Below are 21,226 nucleotides of genomic sequence, written 5' to 3' on the forward strand. Positions count from 1 at the left end.
GAAACAGAATGGTTTGGTTGGTGGCCAGGAGCACTATGAGATGAATTGGCCTTGATTAACCAATCGTCCAGGTAAGGAAAGACTTGAAGGTGGTGAGAGCGTAGAAAGGCCGCCACCACAATGAGACATTTGGTGAACACCCTTGGAGAGGAGGCAAGACCGAATGGTAGCACCTTGTATTGATAATGACAGCGATTGATCATGAAGCGGAGATACTGTCTGAAAGTCAGATTGACCGGTATGTGAGTGTATGCTTCTTTGAGATCGAGGGAGCATAGCCAGTCGTCTAGATTGAGAAGAGGGTAAAGAGTGGCCAGAGAAAGCATCTTGAATTTTTCCTTGACTAAACATTTGTTGAGATCGCGAAGATCTAGGATTGGTCTGAGATCTCCTGTTTTTTTGGGGACTAGAAAGTAACGGGAGTAGAACCCCTGTCCCTGCTGATCTAGAGGAACTTCCTCTATAGCGTTTAGAAGGAGGAGGGATTGAACTTCCTGAAGAAGGAGGGCAGACTGAGGAGTGTTCAAAGCAGACTCTTTTGGCAGGCTTTGAGCTGGAAGGGTCTGAAAGTTGAGAGAGTAGCCGTGGTGGATGATGTTGAGGACCCATTGGTCCGAAGTGATAACTTCCCACCGGCTGAGGAAAAGAGAGAGACGACCACCTATAGGTTGAGGTAGGTGGGTAGAACTGGGAACCTTGGCTATGCTTTGGAGAATGCAGTCAAAAGGGCTGCGTCGATTTTTGTTGTGGAGGTGGCTTCACCGGTTGCTGCTGCTGTGGCCTGGAAGGCTGACGTTGCTGTTGACGTTGACGCCTGGGTTGCTGGGAAGCTGCTGGCAATGGGCGAGCTGCATAGCGTCGTTGATAAGCCGACTGCTGTCTGAAAGGCCGAGTCTGAGGAGGCTTTTTCTTGGTTTTGAGCAGGGTATCCCAGCGTGTTTCGTGGGCAGAGAGCTTTTGAGTGGTCGAGTCCATGGATTCACCAAAGAGCTCATCCCCCAGGCATGGAGCATTGGCTAACCGATCTTGATGATTAACATCAAGCTCGGACACTCGAAGCCAGGCAAGGCGACGCATGGCCACAGACATTGCAGTTGCTCTGGAGGTAAGTTCGAAAGTGTCATAAATTGAACGAACCATGAACTTACGTAGTTGAAACAGAAAAGACGAGCAGTGATGAAAAGCTTGCTGTTTGCGCTGAGGAAGGTATTTTTCAAATGAAGCCATGGTGGTAAGGAGATGCTTGAGATAAAAAGAAAAATGAAAAGCATAATTACCAGATCTGTTAGCGAGCATAGCATTCTGGTATAATCGCTTACCGAATTTGTCCATGGCTTTACCTTCTCTGCCAGGAGGGACAGAAGCATATACACTAGTCCCCGCAGACTTTTTAAGCGTAGATTCCACAAGCAGAGATTCATGGGGAAGCTGTGGCTTATCAAACCCAGGAATAGGGATTACTTTGTATAATGAATCCAATTTGCGGGGAGCTCCTGGAATAGTTAAAGGAGTCTCTAGGTTTTTATAGAAAGTTTCCCTCAAGATGTCATGAAGAGGGAGTTTCAAAAATTCCTTTGGAGGCTGGTCAAAGTCAAGGGCATCTAAAAAGGCTTTAGACTTTTTAGATTCAGCCTCCAAAGGAATGGATAGAGAGGTACACATGTCTTTCAAAAAAGAAGTGAAAGATGTGGAGTCTTGTTGAGAGGATGGGTCAGGTACAGCAGGCTCATCCTCATCTGAGGAACATTCGCCCTCAGACAGAAAGGGCTCTTCAGAGTCACCCCACAGATCAGGGTCCCTGATATGGGAACTACGGTCTCGGGACTCTGGGGTGGATGGTTCCAAGTGCCGGGATTTGCGCACCGACTTCCCCGACCTCATCGACACGGTACCAGGAGATGTTATTGGTTGCACCGGTGCCGAAGTCTGTACCGACTGATGTTGGGCTCTCGGCTCCGGAGCAAGAACAGGCATCGATATCGATGAGGCCGAGTGGACCGTTACCGAAACGGATGCTGCAGATAGTAGAGGTTGGTCTACTACCGGTACTGGTACTTCAGACCGGACCGGCACCGGAAGGTTCGGTGCCAATAGAGCAGGAAGGAGTTGTTGTAACTGCTCCTTTAGCTGCACTTGGAGGATGGCGGCAATGCGCTCATCCAAAGAGGGCACCGGTACCGCCTTTTTCTTTTGCGGTACCTGCGGTGCCGCTCGACGCCCCGAAGATGAAGAGCCCGAGATCGAGGGACTCACTTCAATCGGGGCGGAGCGCTTCCGCTGGCGTTTCACGGTCGGCAGGACTGGGCTCGCTGCAATAGAGACCGGAGGACGCTCCAGCGGGGAAGGCTTCTTAGCTGGCTTACCTGGGTGCGACGCCGGTGTGGTATCGCGCGGCGTCAAAGAAGTAGGTGCCGAATGTGAAGGTGCCGATGCCGGTGTCGATGGAACGGGATCAGACATCTCGGCACCGAAAAGTAATCGCTGTTGTATCTGGCGATTTTTCAAAGTACGTTTCTTTAACGTGGCACAGCGGGTGCAGGTGGAAGCCTGATGCTCAGGACCCAAACACTGTAGGCACCAGTTGTGCGGGTCCGTGAGAGAGATAGGCCGAGCACACCGCTGGCACTTTTTAAAACCTGGTTGAGGGGGCATGAAAGTAAAAACGGCTTCCGCCAAATCGAAGGCCGAGGCCTCGATGGTGGCAGTAGGCCCCGCCGGGGAAAAACCAAATTTGAAGAAAAAATAAGGTGGTTTTTTTTTTTTTTTACAAAAATGAAATAAAAGAAAAAAGGCAATAGAGCCAAAAGGGTTTACGCGAGCGGGAAGGCGAGAAGAAAAAATTTCAACGGCCGTTGATAAACGCGTCTTCTTAGCTCCGCGGAAACTAAGAAACTGGGGACCGCGCGCCTCTGTCGGGCGGGAAGGCACTCGCGCGTGCGCGGTGCGGCCTACTAGAACTTTCCAAGTTCTTAGAGTGCAATCACTCTAAAATTGTCCGTACCGGGGCTCCGTCGGTGCCGTCACCCATCAGTCAAGAATATGATGCCTGCTTGTCCTGGGATAAATACTAGAAAGCACAGTTACTTACCGTAACAGGTGTTATCCAGGGACAGCAGGCAGATATTCTTTACGCATGGGTGACGTCACCGACGGAGCCCTCGGTACGGACCTTTTTTAACTAGAAGGTTCTAGTTGGCCGCACCGTGCGTGCGCGAGTGCCTTCCCGCCCGACGGAGGAGTGCGTGGTCCCCAGTTAGGATAAGCCAGCTAAGAAGCCAACCCGGGAAGGAGGGTGGGACGTAAGAATATCTGCCTGCTGTCCCTGGATAACACCTGTTACGGTAAGTAACTGTGCTTTATCCCAGGACAAGCAGGCAGCATATTCTTTACGCATGGGTGACCTCCAAGCTAACAAAGAGGGAGGGGGGATGGTTGGCCATTAGGAAAATAAATTCTGTAGTACAGATTGGCCGAAGTGCCCATCCCGTCTGGAGAATGCATCCAGGCAGTAGTGAGTAGTGAACGTGTGAACTGAGGACCAAGTGCCTTCCATGAGGACCAAGTACAGATCCATGGTGAGACCTCATCTGGAATACTGTGTGCAATTCTGGAGGCCGCATTACCGTAAAGATGTGCTTCGAGCCGAGTCGGTCCAGCGGATGGCCACTAGAATGGTCTCCGGACTCAAGGGTCTCTCATATGAAGAAAGACTGGACAAATTGCAGCTCTATACTCTAGAGGAGCGCAGGGAAAGGGGTGACATGATTGAGACATTTAAATACGTCACAGGTCGTGTCGAGGTGGAAAACGACATATTCTTTCCATGGGACCCTCGGTCACAAGGGGGCACCCGCTTAAACTCAGAGGAGGGAAATTTAGTGGTGACACCAGGAAGTACTTCTTCACGGAAAGGGTGGTGGATCACTGGAACAAACTTCCGAGGCAGGTGATCAAGGCCACCAGCGTGCTCGACTTTAAGAATAGATGGGACATCCACGTGGGATCCCTACGAGGGTCGAGCAAAGGAACTAAGTCATCAGCACTCGGACTTAATGGGGTGGGTCAGTAGAGTGGGCAGACTTGATGGGCTGTGGCCCTTTTCTGCCGTCATCTTTCTATGTTCTATGTTTCTATGTTTCTAAGTGGCCGCCTTGCAGATTTCCTCAATGGGTGTGGAACGGAGGAAAGCAACAGAAGCAGCCATAGCTCTAACCCTGTGGGCCGTGACAGCACCTTCTAGTGACAGACCGGCCCGAGCATAACAGAACGCGATGCAGGCAGCGAGCCAGTTGGACAGCGTCCGTTTAGAGACCGGGCGACCTAGACGGTTAGGATCGAAGGTCAGGAAGAGCTGAGGGGACAAGCGGTGGGCCCTTGTACGATCAAGATAGTAGGCCAGGGCACGCTTGCAATCTAGGGTGTGTAACGCCTGTTCCCCAGGATGTGAATGAGGTTTCGGGAAAAAGACGGGCAACACAATGGACTGGTTGAGGTGAAAAGCTGAGACCACTTTGGGAAGGAACTTAGGGTGGGTACGCAGAACCACTTTGTCATGGTGAAAAACAGTGAACGGTGGATCGGCTACCAGTGCATGCAACTCACTAACCCTCCTGGCAGAGGTGATGGCAATGAGGAATAGCACCTTCCAGGTGAGAAGTTTGAGCGAAGTTGTGGCAAGAGGCTCAAAGGGTGGTTTCATGAGGGCTGATTAAACCACATTCAAGTCCCAGACAACAGGAGGGGGTTTCAGAGGTGGTTTGACATTGAAGAGGCCTCTCATGAATCGGGAGACCAGTGGATGAGCCGTGAGAGGTTTCCCTAGAATAGGCTCATGAAACGCAGTGATGGCACTGAGGTGGACTCTGATTGAGGTAGACTTGAGGCCAGCATTGGACAGCGAAAGCAGATAGTCTAGTATCGTTTCCACCTGCAAAGAGGTGGGATCGTGATGACGCTGTAGGCACCAAGAGGAAAACCTGGTCCACTTCTGATGGTAACATTGGAGGGTGGTCGGTTTCCTGGAGGCGTCTAAAATGAGACGGACAGGTTGAGACAGATTTCCTGGGGAGGTCAGCCCGAGAGAAACCAAGCTGTCAGGTGGAGCGAAGACAGATTGGGATGCAGTAGAGATTGACGTTGTTGTGTAAGTAGAGTAGGAAACAGGAAGAGGAATGGGCTCCCTGGAGCTGAGCTGAAGCAGGAGGGAAAACCAGTGTTGGCGAGGCCACCGAGGAGCGATGAGAATCATGGTGGCTCTGTCCCTGCGGAGTTTGGATAACGTCCGCAACATCAGAGGTAGTGGAGGAAAAGCATAGAGGAACCGATCCGTCCAGTCATGAGGAGAGAAGAGTCTGGAACAGAACTGGGGCAGCTGGTGGTTGTGAGGGGCTGCAAAGAGGTCCACCTATGGAGTGCCCCAGCGAGCAAAAATGGAGTGGAGTGTGGAAGGGTCCAGAGTCCACTCGTGAGGTTGAAGGATGCGACTGAGGTTGTCGGCCAGGGAGTTCTGTTCGCCCTGGATATAGACAGCCTTGAGGAAGAGATTGCGGGCCGTGGCCCAGGTCCAGATGCGGAGAGCCTCCTGACAAAGGAGGCGAGATCCGGTGCCGCCTTGCTTGTTTATGTAGTACATGGCGACTTGATTGTCTGTGCACAGGAGAAGAACCTGAGGGCAGAGAAGGTGCTGGAAGGCCTTGAGAGCATAGAACATGGCTCTGAGTTCCAGGAAATTGATGTGATGTTGACGCTCCTGAGGGGTCCAGAGTCCCTGGGTGCGTAGATCTCCGAGGTGAGCTCCCCACGCATAGGGGGAGGCATCCGTGGTGATGATCATGGAGTGAGGGGGTAGATGAAAAAGAAGACCCCTGGAAAGATTTGAGGAGTTCAACCACCATTGAAGAGATTGATGAAGAGACGATGTCACAGAGATGGGATGAGAAAGAAGATCCGTGGTCTGTGACCATTGGTCGGCAAGAGTCCATTGAGGTGTCCTGAGGTGGAGTCGCGCCGAGGAAGCACATGGACCGTCGAGGCCATGTGGCCCAGGAGGACCATCATCTGACGGGCCGGGATGGAGTGATGAAGGAGCACCTGACAACAGAGGTGGAGTAGTGTCCGTTGACGGTCAGAGGGGAGGAACGCCCTCATTAGTGTGGTGTCGAGAACTGCTCCAATGAATTGAAGTCGCTGTGTGGGAAGCAGATGCGACTTGGGGTAGTTGATCTCGAACCCCAGGAGATGGAGGAGAGAGATGGTGTGATGAGTGGCTTGTAGCACACGTGGAGACGTAGGTGCTTTCACCAACCAATCGTCCAAGTAGGGGAACACCTGGAGGTCGTGAGACCTGAGGAAGGCCGCCACCACAATAAGGCACTTGGTGAACACCCTGGGTGATGAAGCGAGGCCAAAAGGTAGCACTTTGTACTGATAGTGGCGGTGGTGAACCTGAAAGCGCAGGAAGCGACGTGAAGTCGGATTGATTGGAATGTGAGTGTAGGCCTCTTTGAGGTCCAGGGAACATAGCCAGTCGTGCTGAGAGAGAAGAGGGTAGAGCGTGGCAAGGGAGAGCATTCTGAACTTCTCCTTGACTAGACACTTGTTGAGGTCCCTGAGATCGAGAATGGGACGGAGGTCTCCTGTCTTCTTGGGAACCAGGAAGTAGCGGGAGTAGAATCCCTGACCCCTTTGTTCCGGAGGCACTTCTTCGATGGCATTGAGAAGAAGGAGGGATTGGACCTCCCTCAGGAGGAGGGGGGTTTGGGAGGAGTGAGAAGCAGACTCTACGGGAGGGTTGTCTGGTGGAAGAGTCTGGAAGTTGAGAGAGTAGCCGTGGCGGATGATGTTGAGGACCCACTGGTCCGATGTGATGACCTCCCAACGGCTGAAGAAGATGTGAAGACGGCCTCCAATTGGTTGTGGAAGAGGCAATGAAGGTGGAAGACTGGCTATGCCCTGGAGAGAAGAGTCAAAAGGGCTGAGAAGGCTTTGCAGGTTGAAGAGGCTTGTTGGGTTGGGTTGGTTGGTCTGAGAACGAGCCTGGGTATGGTGTTGTTGCTGACGGGGTCGCCGAGGTTGTTGTGAAGGCAGATTGAGTGGTCTGGCTGAGAACCTGCGCTGATAGGAGGATTGTGGTCTGTAAGGTCGAGCAGGTGGAGCCTTTTTCTTTGGTTTAATCAGGGTGTCCCATCTGGTTTCATGGGCCGAGAGTTTCTGGGTGGTGGAATCCAGGGACTCCTCAAAAAGTTCATCCCCGAGACAGGGAGCGTTGGCCAGACGATCTTGGTGGTTAATGTCCAAATCCGATACTCTCAGCCAGGCCAGGCGGCGCATGGCGACAGCCATGGCAGAGGCACAGGAGGTCAGCTCGAAGGAATCGTAGATAGAGTGGACCATAAATTTTCTCAGCTGAAGGAGACCAGAAATTTGTTGTTGGAACAGTGGAATCTTTCTCTCCGGAAGATACTTTTGGAGGGCGGACAGCTGTTGGACCAAGTGTTTCATGTAAAATGAAAAATGGAAGGAGTAATTGTTCGCCCTGTTGGCCAGCAAGGCATTCTGATAGAGCCTCTTGCCAAACTTGTCCATAGTCTTGCCTTCTCTGCCAGGAGGGGTGGAGGCATAGACGCTGGAGCCCTGAGTTTTCTTCAAGGTGGATTCAACCAGAAGAGACTCATGGGGCAATTGAGATTTATCGAACCCCGGAATCGGGATAACTCGGTAGAGGTTATCCAGCTTGCAGGGAGTCCCGGGTACCGTAAGAGGGTTCTCCCAATTTTTTGTAAAAAGTCTCCCGTAGGATGTCGTGTACGGGTAACTTGAGGAACTCCTTAGGTGGTTGCTCAAAATCCAAGGCCTCAAGAAAGGCTTGGGATTTTTTGGAGTCTGACTCAAGGGGGAGAGACAAAGCAGCTGACATCTCCCTGAGGAACTTTGAGAACGAGGATTGCTCAGGTTTGGAAGTGGTATCGGGTGCTGAGGGGTCCTCGTCCGATGAGGAGACATCCTCCTCGGTACCGGGTGGGGATTCTTCCCATAAGTCCGGGTCCCGGACCTCCGGGTGCGCATGCCGAGAAACCGGGGTGGAAGGCTCGGTATGGTGGGTCTTGGATAGAGATTTACTAGAGCGCACCGAAATGGTACCGGGAGAGGAAGATCGGTGTCGATCCCGGTCCCGGGAAGAACGGTGCCCCGCCCGGTCCCGAGGTGGATCCGTAGTGGTATGAGTGTGAACCACAGGATGGGCGTGGAGTTGTTCAGCCGAGAGAATCGGCATGGATGTATTGATTGGTACCGATGGGGTGGATACCGGTCGTTCGGTACGGGGCTCAGGCCGGTCTGGTACCGAAAGGACCGGTGCCAGGATAGTAGGCAACAGGTGCTGGAGTTGATGCTGCAGCTGTTCCTGTAGTTGTGTTTGGAGGATGGCCGCGATGCGGTCATCCAGGGGTGGCACCGGAACCGCTTTCTTTTGCTTCGGTTCCTTAGGTGCCGCTCCACGCCCCGGCGATGAGGAGGCCGATGACGAGGCACTCACCGAAATCGGGGCGGAGCGTTTACGGGGCCGGAGTGAAGCCGGTAAAGTCGGTGCCGCCACTGTGGCTGGCGGGCGCTCGAGGGAAGAGGAAGGCTTCTTAGCCGGCTTACCTGGCGCCAGCGGCGCCGATGTGGGGTTGGGCGGTGTCGAAGTAGTCGGTGTCGATTTTGATGGCACCGCCGTCGATGCCGAGGAGTCCATCGCAGACCCGGTGCCGAACAAGATGTTCTGTTGAATTTGGCGATTCTTAAGAGTTCGCTTTTTAAGAGTGGCACAGCGGGTGCAGGAGTCCGCCCGATGCTCCGGACCCAAACACTGCAAGCACCAATTGTGTGGGTCAGTGAGGGAGATCGGGCGTGCACACCGCTGGCACTTCTTAAAACCTGGCTGCGGGGGCATGAATGGGAATACGGCCTCCGCAAAATCAAACCCGGAGGCCTGTATAGTGGCAACAGGCCCCGCCGGGGCAAAGTCGAAAAAAGGGAAAGAAATCAAAAATGTTTTGTTTTTTTTAAATTGAAAGAAAAGGCTACCCGAAGGTAAGAAAGAAAATAATTGGAAAAAAATTTGCGAGCGGGAAGGCAAAAAAGTTAGTTCAACGGCCGTTGAAAAAACACGCGTCTTCTTCGCTCCGCGGAAACGAAGAAACTGGGGACCACGCACTCCTCCGTCGGGCGGGAAGGCGCACGCGCGGTGCGGCCAACTAGAACCTTCTAGTTAAAAAAGGTCCGTACCGAGGGCTCCGTCGGTGACGTCACCCATGCGTAAAGAATATGCTGCCTGCTTGTCCTGGGATAATGCAATAATGCAGTTTCACATGCTAATCCCATTAACATGTCTTGACAAATAACTCCCATGCAGCAACCTACAGCGCTGTCACAAAGTCACAGGTTTGGTCTAGATTTTCCAGTACTGTATAACTTCATAACCATGGAATTTAAGAGTTCCATTAATTGCCTCTTCCCACTGTGTACTTATGCCTTCATATTACAGAACCCCATGGATAATCAGACTTAACGAAGCAAAAAAAGCAAAATATATATGCATCAAAGTCTCACCTGTAGGTTTCTCCAACTGTGACAATTTCCACTTCACTATCTGTTGAAGTAACATTAATTTCTTCATTGACAGTAATCTGAGGTGTGGAAGAAGCTTCAATCACCACAACATCCTCATCAATGCTTCCTAAAAAGGATGGGAAAAAAATCCCAGACTATAACAGTGCAACTGAATGACAGGCCAAATATGCATTATTTACAACATGGAACACACAATTAAAATGCAATAAGGTACTGTAATGTATGAATGTTTCACAATCACAAGTTTCCATCTTTATACTGAAATTTCATAGGGCATTGACTATTAATGAATTTTGGGAAAGCTTTTAAAATACTTAGTACCATGCAGTGTGCTCTGGTCTACCTGAGTGTAACAGACTTGTCCTGTCTCCCTATTAAAAAGATTCTAAGGCTTTTACATATTTATATCAGATGTTGCAAGATGATGGGGTCATAAAGAGAGATTATGTACTTACCCTGGGTAAGCTCTTTTCCAGTAGATAGGTGAAACATTCTAGACCAGGGCTGCCCAAGTCCGGTCCTCGAGATCGACTGGCAGGCCAGGTTTTCAGGATATCCACAATGAGTATGCAAGAGAGAGAGATCTGCATACCAAAAAGAGCAGTGCAGGCAAATCTCTCTCATGCATACTCATTGTGGATATACTGAAAACCTGGCCTGCCAGTCGATCTCGAGGACCGGACTTGGGCAGCCCTATTCTGAACGGTAAGGTTATTTCCCTTTAGCCACATGGTTGCAGAAGGAATCCACTCTGGATTTTCCATTCTGCTTCTGTAGTACTTCACTGTACAGTTTAGCGCTCTCTACAGTTAATACCCAAGCACAGAGAGCAACCCAATCCACGTGAAGTAAAGGCACCTGGAGCAACATGTTCAACTAATTGTTCTGCTCAAACTGTAATCCAACATACTATAACTGCCAACATAGCTTCACAGGAGTTTGAAACTATTCCCCAATAAATGGAACATAAAGTGGAACCTCGGTTTGCGAGTGTTTTTTTTGCAAGATGAGCAAAACACTCCCACAAACCTTAACTTGTAAAACGAGCACTGTCCCACTAACCCCCCCCCCCAGCTCAAACCGGCATCGCACCCCCTGCCTGTGAACTCCCCCCCCCCACCCCATGCTGGAAGTGGCATCCGCCCGCCCACCCAAGCTCCTTACCCTATCTGCTGCGTGCCAGTGCCAGTTAAGGAAAGATCCCGCCTCTTGCCTGGGCTGGGCCTTGAGCATCTGTGCATGCTCAAGGCCTTCTGGCTCTCGTTCTCTCCGAGATCAGCCTGTATATACGAATTCTTCCCAACCCCCAAGGGCTGATGGGCATCCAAGAATCAGCTTGGAGAAGCATAAACAGACTGAAAACTGAAAGAAGCCATAAAGACAAGGCGGGAGTCTAGAATGTCTCACCTATCTAATGGAGAAGAGCTTCCCAGGGTAAGTACATAATAATAACAACTTTATTTTTCTATACTGCCAACAACAAAGAGTTCTAGGCGGTTCACAAAATAAGATAAACTGAACAATTCAGTGATGAAATACAGAACATATGAAAAGCAACAGTACAACATACAGTTTTATACTATTATAGTGTGAATACTATGATGTAGTCACTAATCAGGTAACAAATTTCTTGAACAAATAAGTCTTTACTAATTTCCTGAAAGTGTAATAGGATGCAGTTTGTCGAATCATATCATCTAACCAAGCTTGGACTTTACCTGCTTGATAGACCAAGGTTCTATCAAGTGCAATAAGTGAGACATTCTAGATAGTTTGGATATACAAAAGCAGTCCCCAAATAGCTAGGGTGGGCTTGCTGCGCCAGCCCTAATGACCGAGGACCTGAAAGCAGAGTCCTGCCTTGCAGCTCTATCTACTCTGTAGAACTTGGCAAACATGTGAAGAGAAGACCATATTGCTGTCCTGCAAATCTCCACAAGGGGGGGACAGCTCTAGCTTTGGCTCAAGAAGCCGCCACACTCCTGGTAGAATGCACCTCAACGGAAACAGGAGACTGTTTCCGAGAAAGAATGCAGGCTGACGAAATGGCTCTACTTTTCCATCTGGAAATTGTGGCCTTGGAAGCAGGAGCGCTCCATTTAACTGAATGATACAACACAAACAGATGGTCAGAGAAGAAACTCGTTGGTGACCTTTGCACATCCAGTTTCTTCAATATGCGGTCCTGTGACTATTTTATTTGAAAGATTTCTTAACTGTCTATAACTAGGCGGTTTTACAAACAACCATATAAAAATAAGAAACATACAGCACATATTATAAAACAATAATAGCTCCTTATTAACCATTTTTATGGCACTTGACAGCTTATCAATTAGTGCTGCCCGATTCAGGAAAAAAAAATTTTGATTCGATTCAGTTTTTCAATTCGATTTTCCTGCCCAATTGGGTGGTTTTTTTTCAAACATCCTGGTGGGTTTATTTTATAGCCTCTTCACCCTCTTTGCCTTCTCCTAACCACACTGGCACTGTGGTGTAAACAAAATAAAACAAAAAAGACTTTTCCTCTCAGCTCACGTTTGCAGTCTAACACCAGCTCTGGCAGGATACACGTTTCAAATCTGACATATTGTAATCACAAAATGGAAAATAAAATTAGTTTCTCTACCTTTGGTTGTCTGGTCATTAGTCAAATCTTGTTGGTCCCAGGCTCTGGTTGTCTTCTGATAACTTGCTTTCCAGGGTCTCCTTTCTCAGTGCTAACCATCCATCTGCCATCTCTGTCCTCCCCTTCCATTTCCCTTCCCTCCCCCGGAGGTCTGGCATCTTTCCTTTTTTTGGTCTCCATCCACAGATCCACCTTTTCTTAACTACCCTTTCATCCAGTATCTCTCCCTCCTTCCCATCACCCCAGGGTCCACCATCTTTCTCTTTCTTTTCCCAACTACCCTCCTATCCAGTATCTCTATCCCCCTCTCTACACCATCCCTTGTGTCCAACTTCTCTCCCTTTCTGTTCCTTCCCTCCCTAAATCCCATTGTCCATCATCCCTCTTCCTCTCCTCTATTTTCAGATCCATTATTTCTCCCCCCCCCAAGTCTGACATATGCACATATCTTTGAACCCCCCTTCCCTCCCTCCCTCTGTGTACTTCTAAACCAAAGCCCCCCTCCCCTGGTCTGTCCACCCTGAAGGCCTGCACCCCACCCCTAAAGGACTGCCTGAACCCCCTGAAGGCCTGTGCCACCATCCCTGAAGGCCTGTCCCACCCCCCACCCTGAAGGCCTGCCTGCCTGTCCCCCCCTTGAAGGTCTGTAGCCCCTTGAAGACCTGCACCTCCCCCTGAAGGCCTGTCCCCCCCCCTTGAAGGCCTGCATCCCCTGAAGGCCTGCCTGTCCCCCCCCTTGAAGGTCTGTCCCCTCTGAAGATCTACAATCCACCCCTGAAGGCCTACACTCTACCCCTAAAGGCCTGCCTGTCTCCTCTGAAGGCCTGCACCCCCCAGAAGGCTATACCCCCCCTCCTCCAAAGGACTGCACACACACACACACACCCCCCTCGGAAGGCCTGCGTGTTCCCCCTGGCCTCCGGAATCAATTCTCCTAATTTCAGCAACCTGCAATAAGATCGCTGGCACTAGCGATCTTTGCAAGCTGCCATACGGCTTCGGAGCGTCTTCTCTCTGCTGCAGTTCCGCCCCTTATTGCAGGCTGCTGAAATTAGGAGAATTGATTCCGGGAGGCCAGTGGGGAAGATGGACAGCACAGCAGTGGGAGGCCAGCGGGTAAGCCACTTCTTGACTGACCCTCCCCACTCGCCCTCTAAAACAGGAGTGGCAGGCCAGCAAGAGGCGGCGCTGCTGCTCCTGCTTTAGGGGGGGAGGGTCATTCAATGAATCAGGAGGCTGATTTTTTCTCCTGGTAAATCGATTTGAATTGATTCACCCGAATTGAATCGGGCAGAACTACTTGGGACAGGGTCACTCTGTCTTCTCATGTTTTTTAAAAGAATGTGTAACTAGACCATTAGCAGCATTTTGAGTTCCTCTCTGTTCTCCCTTCTCTTCTCTTTATGTTCTCCTTTTCCCTCCCTGTACTCTCCACTCTCCCCTTTCTTCACCCTCTTCTCTCCATTCTCCCTTCTGTTTTTCATCTTTATTCTCCCCCCTTTCTGCTATTCTCTCTCTTTCCCTTCTCACTCCTTTCCACACTCCCTCTTCTCCTCATTCTATCTTCTCTCCTTTCTTTCTTCACACTCTCTCTTTTCTAAACAATATCTTCTGTACTCTCTCTCTCTCTCTCTCTCTCTCTCCCTTCTCCGCAGTGGTTTGGAACAAGCCCAGGATGCAAAGTGGTCTTCAGTAAGTAAACAGGAACCGCAGGGAGGGGGCAAGCTGCCTGGCTGATCTTTCTTCTCATTTCTGTTTAGTGGGTTTCAGCCACTCTCAGGTTGTACAACAAGCTTAGTTCTCTATGGAGGCTCCAGAATGAACTATGATAACTTGCCATGGACTAGCAGCCGCACCGCTCTCTCCTTATTGTAATTTGCCTGACAGCTTCCGTAGCTTTAGCGAGTCAATTCCTTTCTGCAGCCTCGGGGATTTTGCTAGGCTGCCCCATCTCCGATGATGCAACTTCCTTCTTCCTTGGAGGTGGAACGGCCTAGCAGAGGCCCCGGGGCTGCTGGAGAGAATTGACTCGCTAAAGCTACGGCAGCAGTCAGGCAAATTACAATAAGGAGAGAGCGGGGCTGCTGCTAGTCCAGGCTAGTGTTACGGGGAGGGTTTGAAATCGCCAAGTCAGGCCGGAGAAGGGCTAGTGAAATCGCCAAGTCAGGCCGGGGAATCTCTAAGCTGGTGAGAGGGGTTTTAAAAAATGGTTGAGTGGCGGACAGCAGGATTCGCACCCAGCTAAAAAGCGTTAGGGAGAACACTGCAGTCTCCTTCCTCAGAGATAGAAACTGTCCAAGAGAAGGAGCGGCAGCTTTAGGTTAGCGGCGCGGGGAGGAGGGTTGGGCCCTGAATCGAAGATGCCGATTTTTTAAAAATACACATCGATTCAAAATGATTCACCCAAAGTGAATCAGTGAATCGATTCGAATCAGAAATCGGGCAGCACTAGTATCAATACAAAAACATTAATAACCCACAAAAGACATTTATTGAAATGCTTCTACAAATAATTGTGTTTTCTATATTACATCCACAAAATTGTTGACCAATACAAAATAATGTTAAGGGTTTTATACACAATCTGTTTTAGATACATCTTGGAGCATGCCCTTGTTCAGAGCAAGTGTCAGAATGGGACCAACCACTATTTGTTCTTGTTACCATCTTTAAGGGGTGTTTTAGGGACCATATTTTCTTTACTATCATGTTGAAAATCTTTTGAAGAATCAGACTAATGGATGCCCTGCATTGCATTCAATTGCTCCTGAAGTTTTTTCCCTGCTTGTCTCTCTTTGGCAAGTTGTGAACGCAATCTGGAAACCTCCTGTCGGTTGAAAAGCAGGCAAACAGACGTCCTGATTAACATGGAAAGTTGAAACTAGCTTAGGTAGAAAGGAAGGACTCGTACCAAGAGGAAACCCCCCCCCCCCCCATCTCTGAAATGCAGAGGAAAGGGTCTCTGGCAAGACAAAGCCTGCAGTTCCGACACAACGTATCAAAGTAATGGTGACCAGAAAAAGGGTCTTAAGCGTCAAGTCCAAGAGGGAAGCCTCTTGAAGGGGCTCAAAAGGAGTATTTGTAAGGCTAGACAACACCAAGTTCAGGTCCCAGGATGGGAAAGGATGCTTAACTGGTGGGCGGACACAAAGAGCCCCCTTCATGAATCTGGCGACATTAGGATGAGACGCCAAGGAAGACCAATGCTCCCAAGATCTAAAACAGGAGAGCCAGATGTCACCGTGAGGCCTTTATTCAAACCAGCCTGAAAAAAATGCAACAATCTGCGAATTCAGAGCCAAGTAAGGGTCCACCTGATCCTGAGCACACCAATGTTGGAAGGCCTTCCATGCCTTAGCATAGGCCAACATCGTGGACGACTTTTTAGACCTCAGCAGAGTATCCACAACCAGGGCAGAATAGCATTTATGCTCTAAGACCTAGCGCTCAAGAGCCACACCATAAGAACAAAGTGACCCAGGTCTTCCATGGCAATTGGATCATGTGTGAGAAGGTCCGGATAGACAATGAGGTAAAGGCTGTGATCTCTGCACAAGCATATCAGATCTAAGTACCAAGGCCTGTGAAGCAAATCTGGAGTGTCCAAAATGACACGGCCCGGATGAACCGCTATCCTCCAAAGGACCTGGCCAATCAGTGGCCAAGGAGGAAACACATACAGGAGAATCTCCTGAAGCCACAGCTGCACCAGAGCATTGAGCCCCTCACTTCCAGGCTCAGATCTTTGACTGAAGCGCTCCACTTTCTTATTTCTTGCCGTAGCCATGAGGTTGAAGCGGAGCCACCCCCAGCGCCTCATGATCGCCTGGAATGCCTCGGGGACAGGACCCACTTGCCCGGTTCCAGTGTCTGTTTGATGAGGAAGTCGGCTTGAACATCGTCTACTTCCACCACATGTATGCTGTTAGCGCTAAGAGATGATGCTCCACCCAAAGTAACAGCAGGCAGACTTCCTGAGCCACAGGAGTGCTCTTGATCCCTCCCTGGCAACTGATGTAGGCCACTACTGTCGCATTGTTGGAGAAGACCCTTACTGCTTGGCCCTCCAGGGTCTTCTGCAATCTCGGAGCTAGTCAAATGGCTCGGAGTTCCAACCAGTTTATGGACTACTTCTGCTGAGAGGGCATCCAACACCCCTGAACAGGACAACGATTGTACTGTGCTCCCCAGCCCCGAAAGCTAGCATCTGTCATCACCATGACCCAGGAGGAAATACGTAGTGGTAAGTCCCCGCAAGGTGAATTTGGGAGAAGCCACCAGTCCATGCTTACTCAGGCTTCCAAAATCCAAGGCAGATGGGCTTGCATGGCATCCCTGTGTGGAGCCCATTAAAAGAGCAATGCATGCTGAAGAGGACGCATGTATGCCCTTGCCCAAGGGATAGATCCCAAAACCTGGAAATAATCCCATGCCAAAGGAGCCAGCCGCTGAAGGGCAGAAATCTGGGCACACAGCTTCTGTCTGCGAGTTTCCAGGAAATAGACAAGGCCCGTTGCTGAATCAAAGAGAACACCCAGATATTGCGACTGCACGATTGAGTGGACGTCAGATGGCTCTTCCTGAAGTTGACAATCCAGCCCAAATCCTCCAGCACCAGGAGCATGCGCTCACATTGTGGTACCCCTCTTCCAAAGAGGGTGCGCTGATCAGCCAGTAGTCCAAGTAAGGGTGAACCTGGAGACCCATCTTCCGCAGGTATGCCACCACTACCACCATCACCTTGGTGAAGGTCCAGGGTGATGTTGCCAGCCCAAAGGGTAGAGCTGAGAACTTGTAATGCCACTCTAAGATGAACCGCAAAAACTTGGGGTGAGCCAGAAAAATGGGGATGCGCAAGTACGCCTCCATAAGATCCAAAGAGGCAAGAAACTCTGGGGCCACTGCTTCAAAGATCGAATCCAGTCTCCATTCGGAATTTGGGAATCTTCAGCACCTCATTCACATGCTGAAGATCCTGGATAGGCCTCCAATCTTCTGAGCCTTTCTTTGGCACGATAAAGTATGCAGAGTATCTGCCTGAGCCCGAGAACGCGGGAGGCACCGGCTCTATAGCTTGAATATCCAGCAAGAGCTGAATGGTGGCTTTGATCCAGAGAGCTTTGTCCAGGCGACCTGATGAAGAGGTCAAGAACAAATCTGTCAGGGGTTGAACAAATTCCAACTTGTAACCTAACCGAATGATGTTAAAGATCCACTGGTCAGATGTTATGCGCATCCAGGAAGGGTGAAACGTGGAGAGCTGGCCTTCTAAAAGCTGCGGATTATCTGCCGGTCTGTTGTCATTGCGCTTTTCTAGTCGCTGGCGGAGGAAGGCTGGGTATGTCTGTAGCCAGTGTATCTGTGTCGGAAGCCTTGGGAAAATCTCTACGACGTGGCATTCGCATAAGGTCTGAAACGCCAAGAGCCACAAAAATTAGAACAACCAGAACCCCTGGAGTGTCTGGGTCAATTATCAGGCAGAGTCTTAGGGCAATGTTCCATCACAGAATCCATGAGGTCATCCAGTCCTTGCCAAACAATAATTTCCCCTTAAAAGGCAGTCTGGCCAGAGTAGCCTTGGAGGTGGAATCACCAGCCCATTGGCAAACTCATAGAATCTGGTGGGCAGAGATGGAGTACGCTGAAACCTTAGCCAGAACTCTCATGAAATCATACAAAGCATCCGCCATGTAATCTGTCCCAGTCATTAGAAGTTGAGGAAGGGAGGACCCACTGCCTCACTCTCCAGGGTGCATTATAAAAAGAGACAGGTGTGTGCCACGAATGAAGTCGCTAAAGCAGCCTTAATATCCAAGTAGCAGTTTCAAAATGTTTCTGGAGAACCATACCCACCCAGCAGTCCTGCATATCCTTCAACACTACACCACCCTCACTGGAAAGAAAGGTCCACTTAAGTCACTAATGCAACCAATAAATCCACAATGGGCTACGCCAAAAGCTGCTGACATTCCTGTGCCACAGGATACAAGCAGGACATAGCTCTAGCAATCTTCTGAGAACCTTCCGGAGAATTCGTAATGAGCTTGATTGCAGTGTTTTGAATTATTTGATGCAGCTGATTTCTGTGTAATACCAGTAAGTAAACTATTGCAATAATCTAATTTCAAAATGACTAAAGAGTGGATCAGAATATTTAACGACTTGGGTTCTAGAAATTTCAAGATTGAATGAATCATGCGAAGTTTGAAGAAACATATTTAACTATGTTACTGATGTGTTCACGGAATGACAATTTTTTGTCAAAAATGATCCCTAGGATTTTTATAGTTGTAACGCACTCCAGTGGGATATTATTTAGTGATTATTGGGGCGCATGAGATCCCTTCTTTCCAAGGGAAGATCATTATTTTGGTGGATAGTACTAATATTTTCATTAAGAAGAATAAGAATAGAATAGCCTTACTGGGTCAGACCAATGGTCCATCAAGCCCAGAAGCCCGTTCTCACAGCAACATTCCATGCTACCGATCCAGGGCAAGCAGAGGCTTCCCCCATGTCTTAATAACAGACTATGGACTTTTCCTCCAGGAATTTGTCCAAATCTAATTTGACTTAGTTTATGATTGACATCAATTTCTTTTAAGTTTTCCGGATTTAGAGGATGTAATAGCTGTATGTCATCAGCGTAAGTGAAAGTATAGAACCTTGTGGTACCCCATATTTGCAAGTAAAGTGGTCCAACGATGAATTGTTAAATGTAACTAGAGAGATGATTAGAGAAATAAGACTGAAACCATTTGAGTACTTGATCAGAAATCCAGATTGATGCAAGTTTATGTAGAAGAAGGGAATGATCAATAGTATCAAAAGCTGAGGAAAGATCGAGGGAAATGAGAACTACAGAACTGTGGTGCTCTAAGTGATATAATAATGTTGTCATCCCCAGGAGCAAATATTCTGTTGAATTTTTTTCTAAACCCTGTTTGATGAGGGTGTAAAACGTTGCTGTAATGGACCAGTATAAGGTTAGAAATCCAGGTTTGGCCTAAGCCACTCTCACTTGAAGCATGTAATTACCTAGTCCCCAAGTTCACTCAAACTATTATTGCCTCTACCACATCCACAAGAAGACTGCACTTTACCTAGTATTACTGGAGAGATAAAAATGTAGGGGAAGGCCATAAATGAGGGAAAAAAGGGGAGGGCCCACATATTTATGCTTGCCTAAGGCCTAATGTTTTATCTGGCTCTACTGGCTTCCCTCAATAGAAACTGGACACTAGCCGATTGGTAACCCTAGTAAAATCAGATGTAATACTATAGATATCATGCTCTGAGGATCATATCACATGTACTCTTAAGAATGGAAAAATTATGTTCCTACCTGTTAATTTTCTTTCCTTTAAACGCAGCAGATGAATCCAGTGACCAATGGGATAGCACATATCTACTAGCAGGCGGAGATAGAGAAACTGATTAACAGGTGGTCCTATTGGCTGGCACTCCTCCTGTATCTCCAGTATAGCTCCTTGCCCATGCATCCGTAACCATCAATAGGCATAGCATGTAAAAAACTTCTTTCCCATAACTAATCTCAAAAGGCAATAATACAGAATACAACCATCAATAATAACAAACTCTGAAAGTTGGAAAATAAAAAGACCGACATACAATATCCAGAAAGGGTGGGGCTCTGGATTCATCTGCTGCGTCTAAAGGAAAGAAAATTAACAGGTAAGAACATAATTTTTCCTTCCTTAGCAACAGCAGCAGATGAATCCAGAGACCAATGGGATGTAGCAAAGCTCAATCTGGGTGGGAAGCAAACGCTGCCCTCGCAACAACCGAAGCACTAAACGCATCTACCGCATGCACCCCCACATCTAACCAGTAATGCTAAGAGAAAGCACTCTCGGAAGACCAAGTAGCCATGAGACAAAACTCTTCCAAGGGAAAAAACCTCTGGACCGAGTCCAAAAAGTAGCCATCATTCTAGCGGAATGGTCATGAAGTTCCTTCGCCAACTGCTTCCCTGCCATCAAGCAAGCGTAAATAATGTCCTCCTGGACCCATTGAGTGATGGAGGCTTTGGAAGCCACCATACGTTTGAGGCGTCCCGTGAAGAATACAAAAAGGTGATCTAAACAACTAAAAGTTGTTAGAAACCTAGCTCGCGGAGAATGCTACGCACTTTCAAAAAAAATGCAGTGAATAAAAGCACGTCTCTCCATTTCTCCTCCCAGGAAGAAGGAAGGAAAAGTGAGAGTGTCATAAAAGAAAGGATGACACCGAAATTGTGGTACCGTCCGAACTGACACCCCAGATTTTGTAAATCAGAAATAGGAATCCCCGCCAAACAAGGCCTGCAACTCAGAAAACCGCCAAGCTGAAGCCATGGCCACAAGAAACCCGGTGTTCAACGGCACAGCCCTTTAGAGTCTCAAAAGACAAGGATGAAATGAAGCCTTCGGTAAACTGCGAAGAAGTACCTTAAGACTGTACTCCGGACAGGGCTTTCTAAGAGGTGTACGAATATACCGTACTCCGTTTAGGAACTGAACTACATGAAGCTGAGAAGTAATCGAAGAGCAATATACCTTGAAACAAGCTAAGAATGGCACTTGAAGCTGAAGGGAATTGAACGCTAAGCCCTTGGCAATACACTTGTGCCAAAAAAGAACTCTGGAAGGGTGCAAATGTTGAGAAGTACCCAAGAAAGGAAAAACTGCAAAAGGAAGCAGAAGCCACAAGTGAAGATGTCTGTATCGCCTGGATAAGAGAAGAAACAATCTGTTTTGCATAACCCTTACACGTCAGCCATGACTTTTCAAAAGCTAGGTCGTAATACCAAAGTAGTACGAATATCCATGTTGATCGGACCCTAGGTGAGCAAATCCAGAGATACCAGGAAACTCAACAGTCCGGCTGTCGAAAGACTTATCAGATCCGTATAGCAAGGATGGTGCAGCCAATCCAGAGATCCTACAAAAACTGTGCCCTGAAAGCGAGCTTGAAATGGCAAAT

General features: G+C 48.8%; 1 protein-coding gene across 7 annotated transcripts in view; it reads right to left on the reverse strand.

Moving 5' to 3' along the window:
- Window positions 1–21,226, reverse strand: part of RNF111 (ring finger protein 111) — a 289,510-nt gene that overhangs the window by 225,155 nt on the left and 43,129 nt on the right. For all 7 annotated transcript variants that reach the window (XM_033920213.1, XM_033920212.1, XM_033920210.1 and 4 more), the window contains one exon: window positions 9,592–9,718. In XM_033920213.1, the coding sequence (XP_033776104.1) occupies window positions 9,592–9,718 (127 nt within the window). The remainder of the gene's footprint in view (window positions 1–9,591; window positions 9,719–21,226) is intronic.

Source organism: Geotrypetes seraphini, chromosome 14, assembly GCF_902459505.1.
Source record: "Geotrypetes seraphini chromosome 14, aGeoSer1.1, whole genome shotgun sequence".
In the NCBI taxonomy this organism is placed as follows: domain Eukaryota; kingdom Metazoa; phylum Chordata; class Amphibia; order Gymnophiona; family Dermophiidae; genus Geotrypetes; species Geotrypetes seraphini.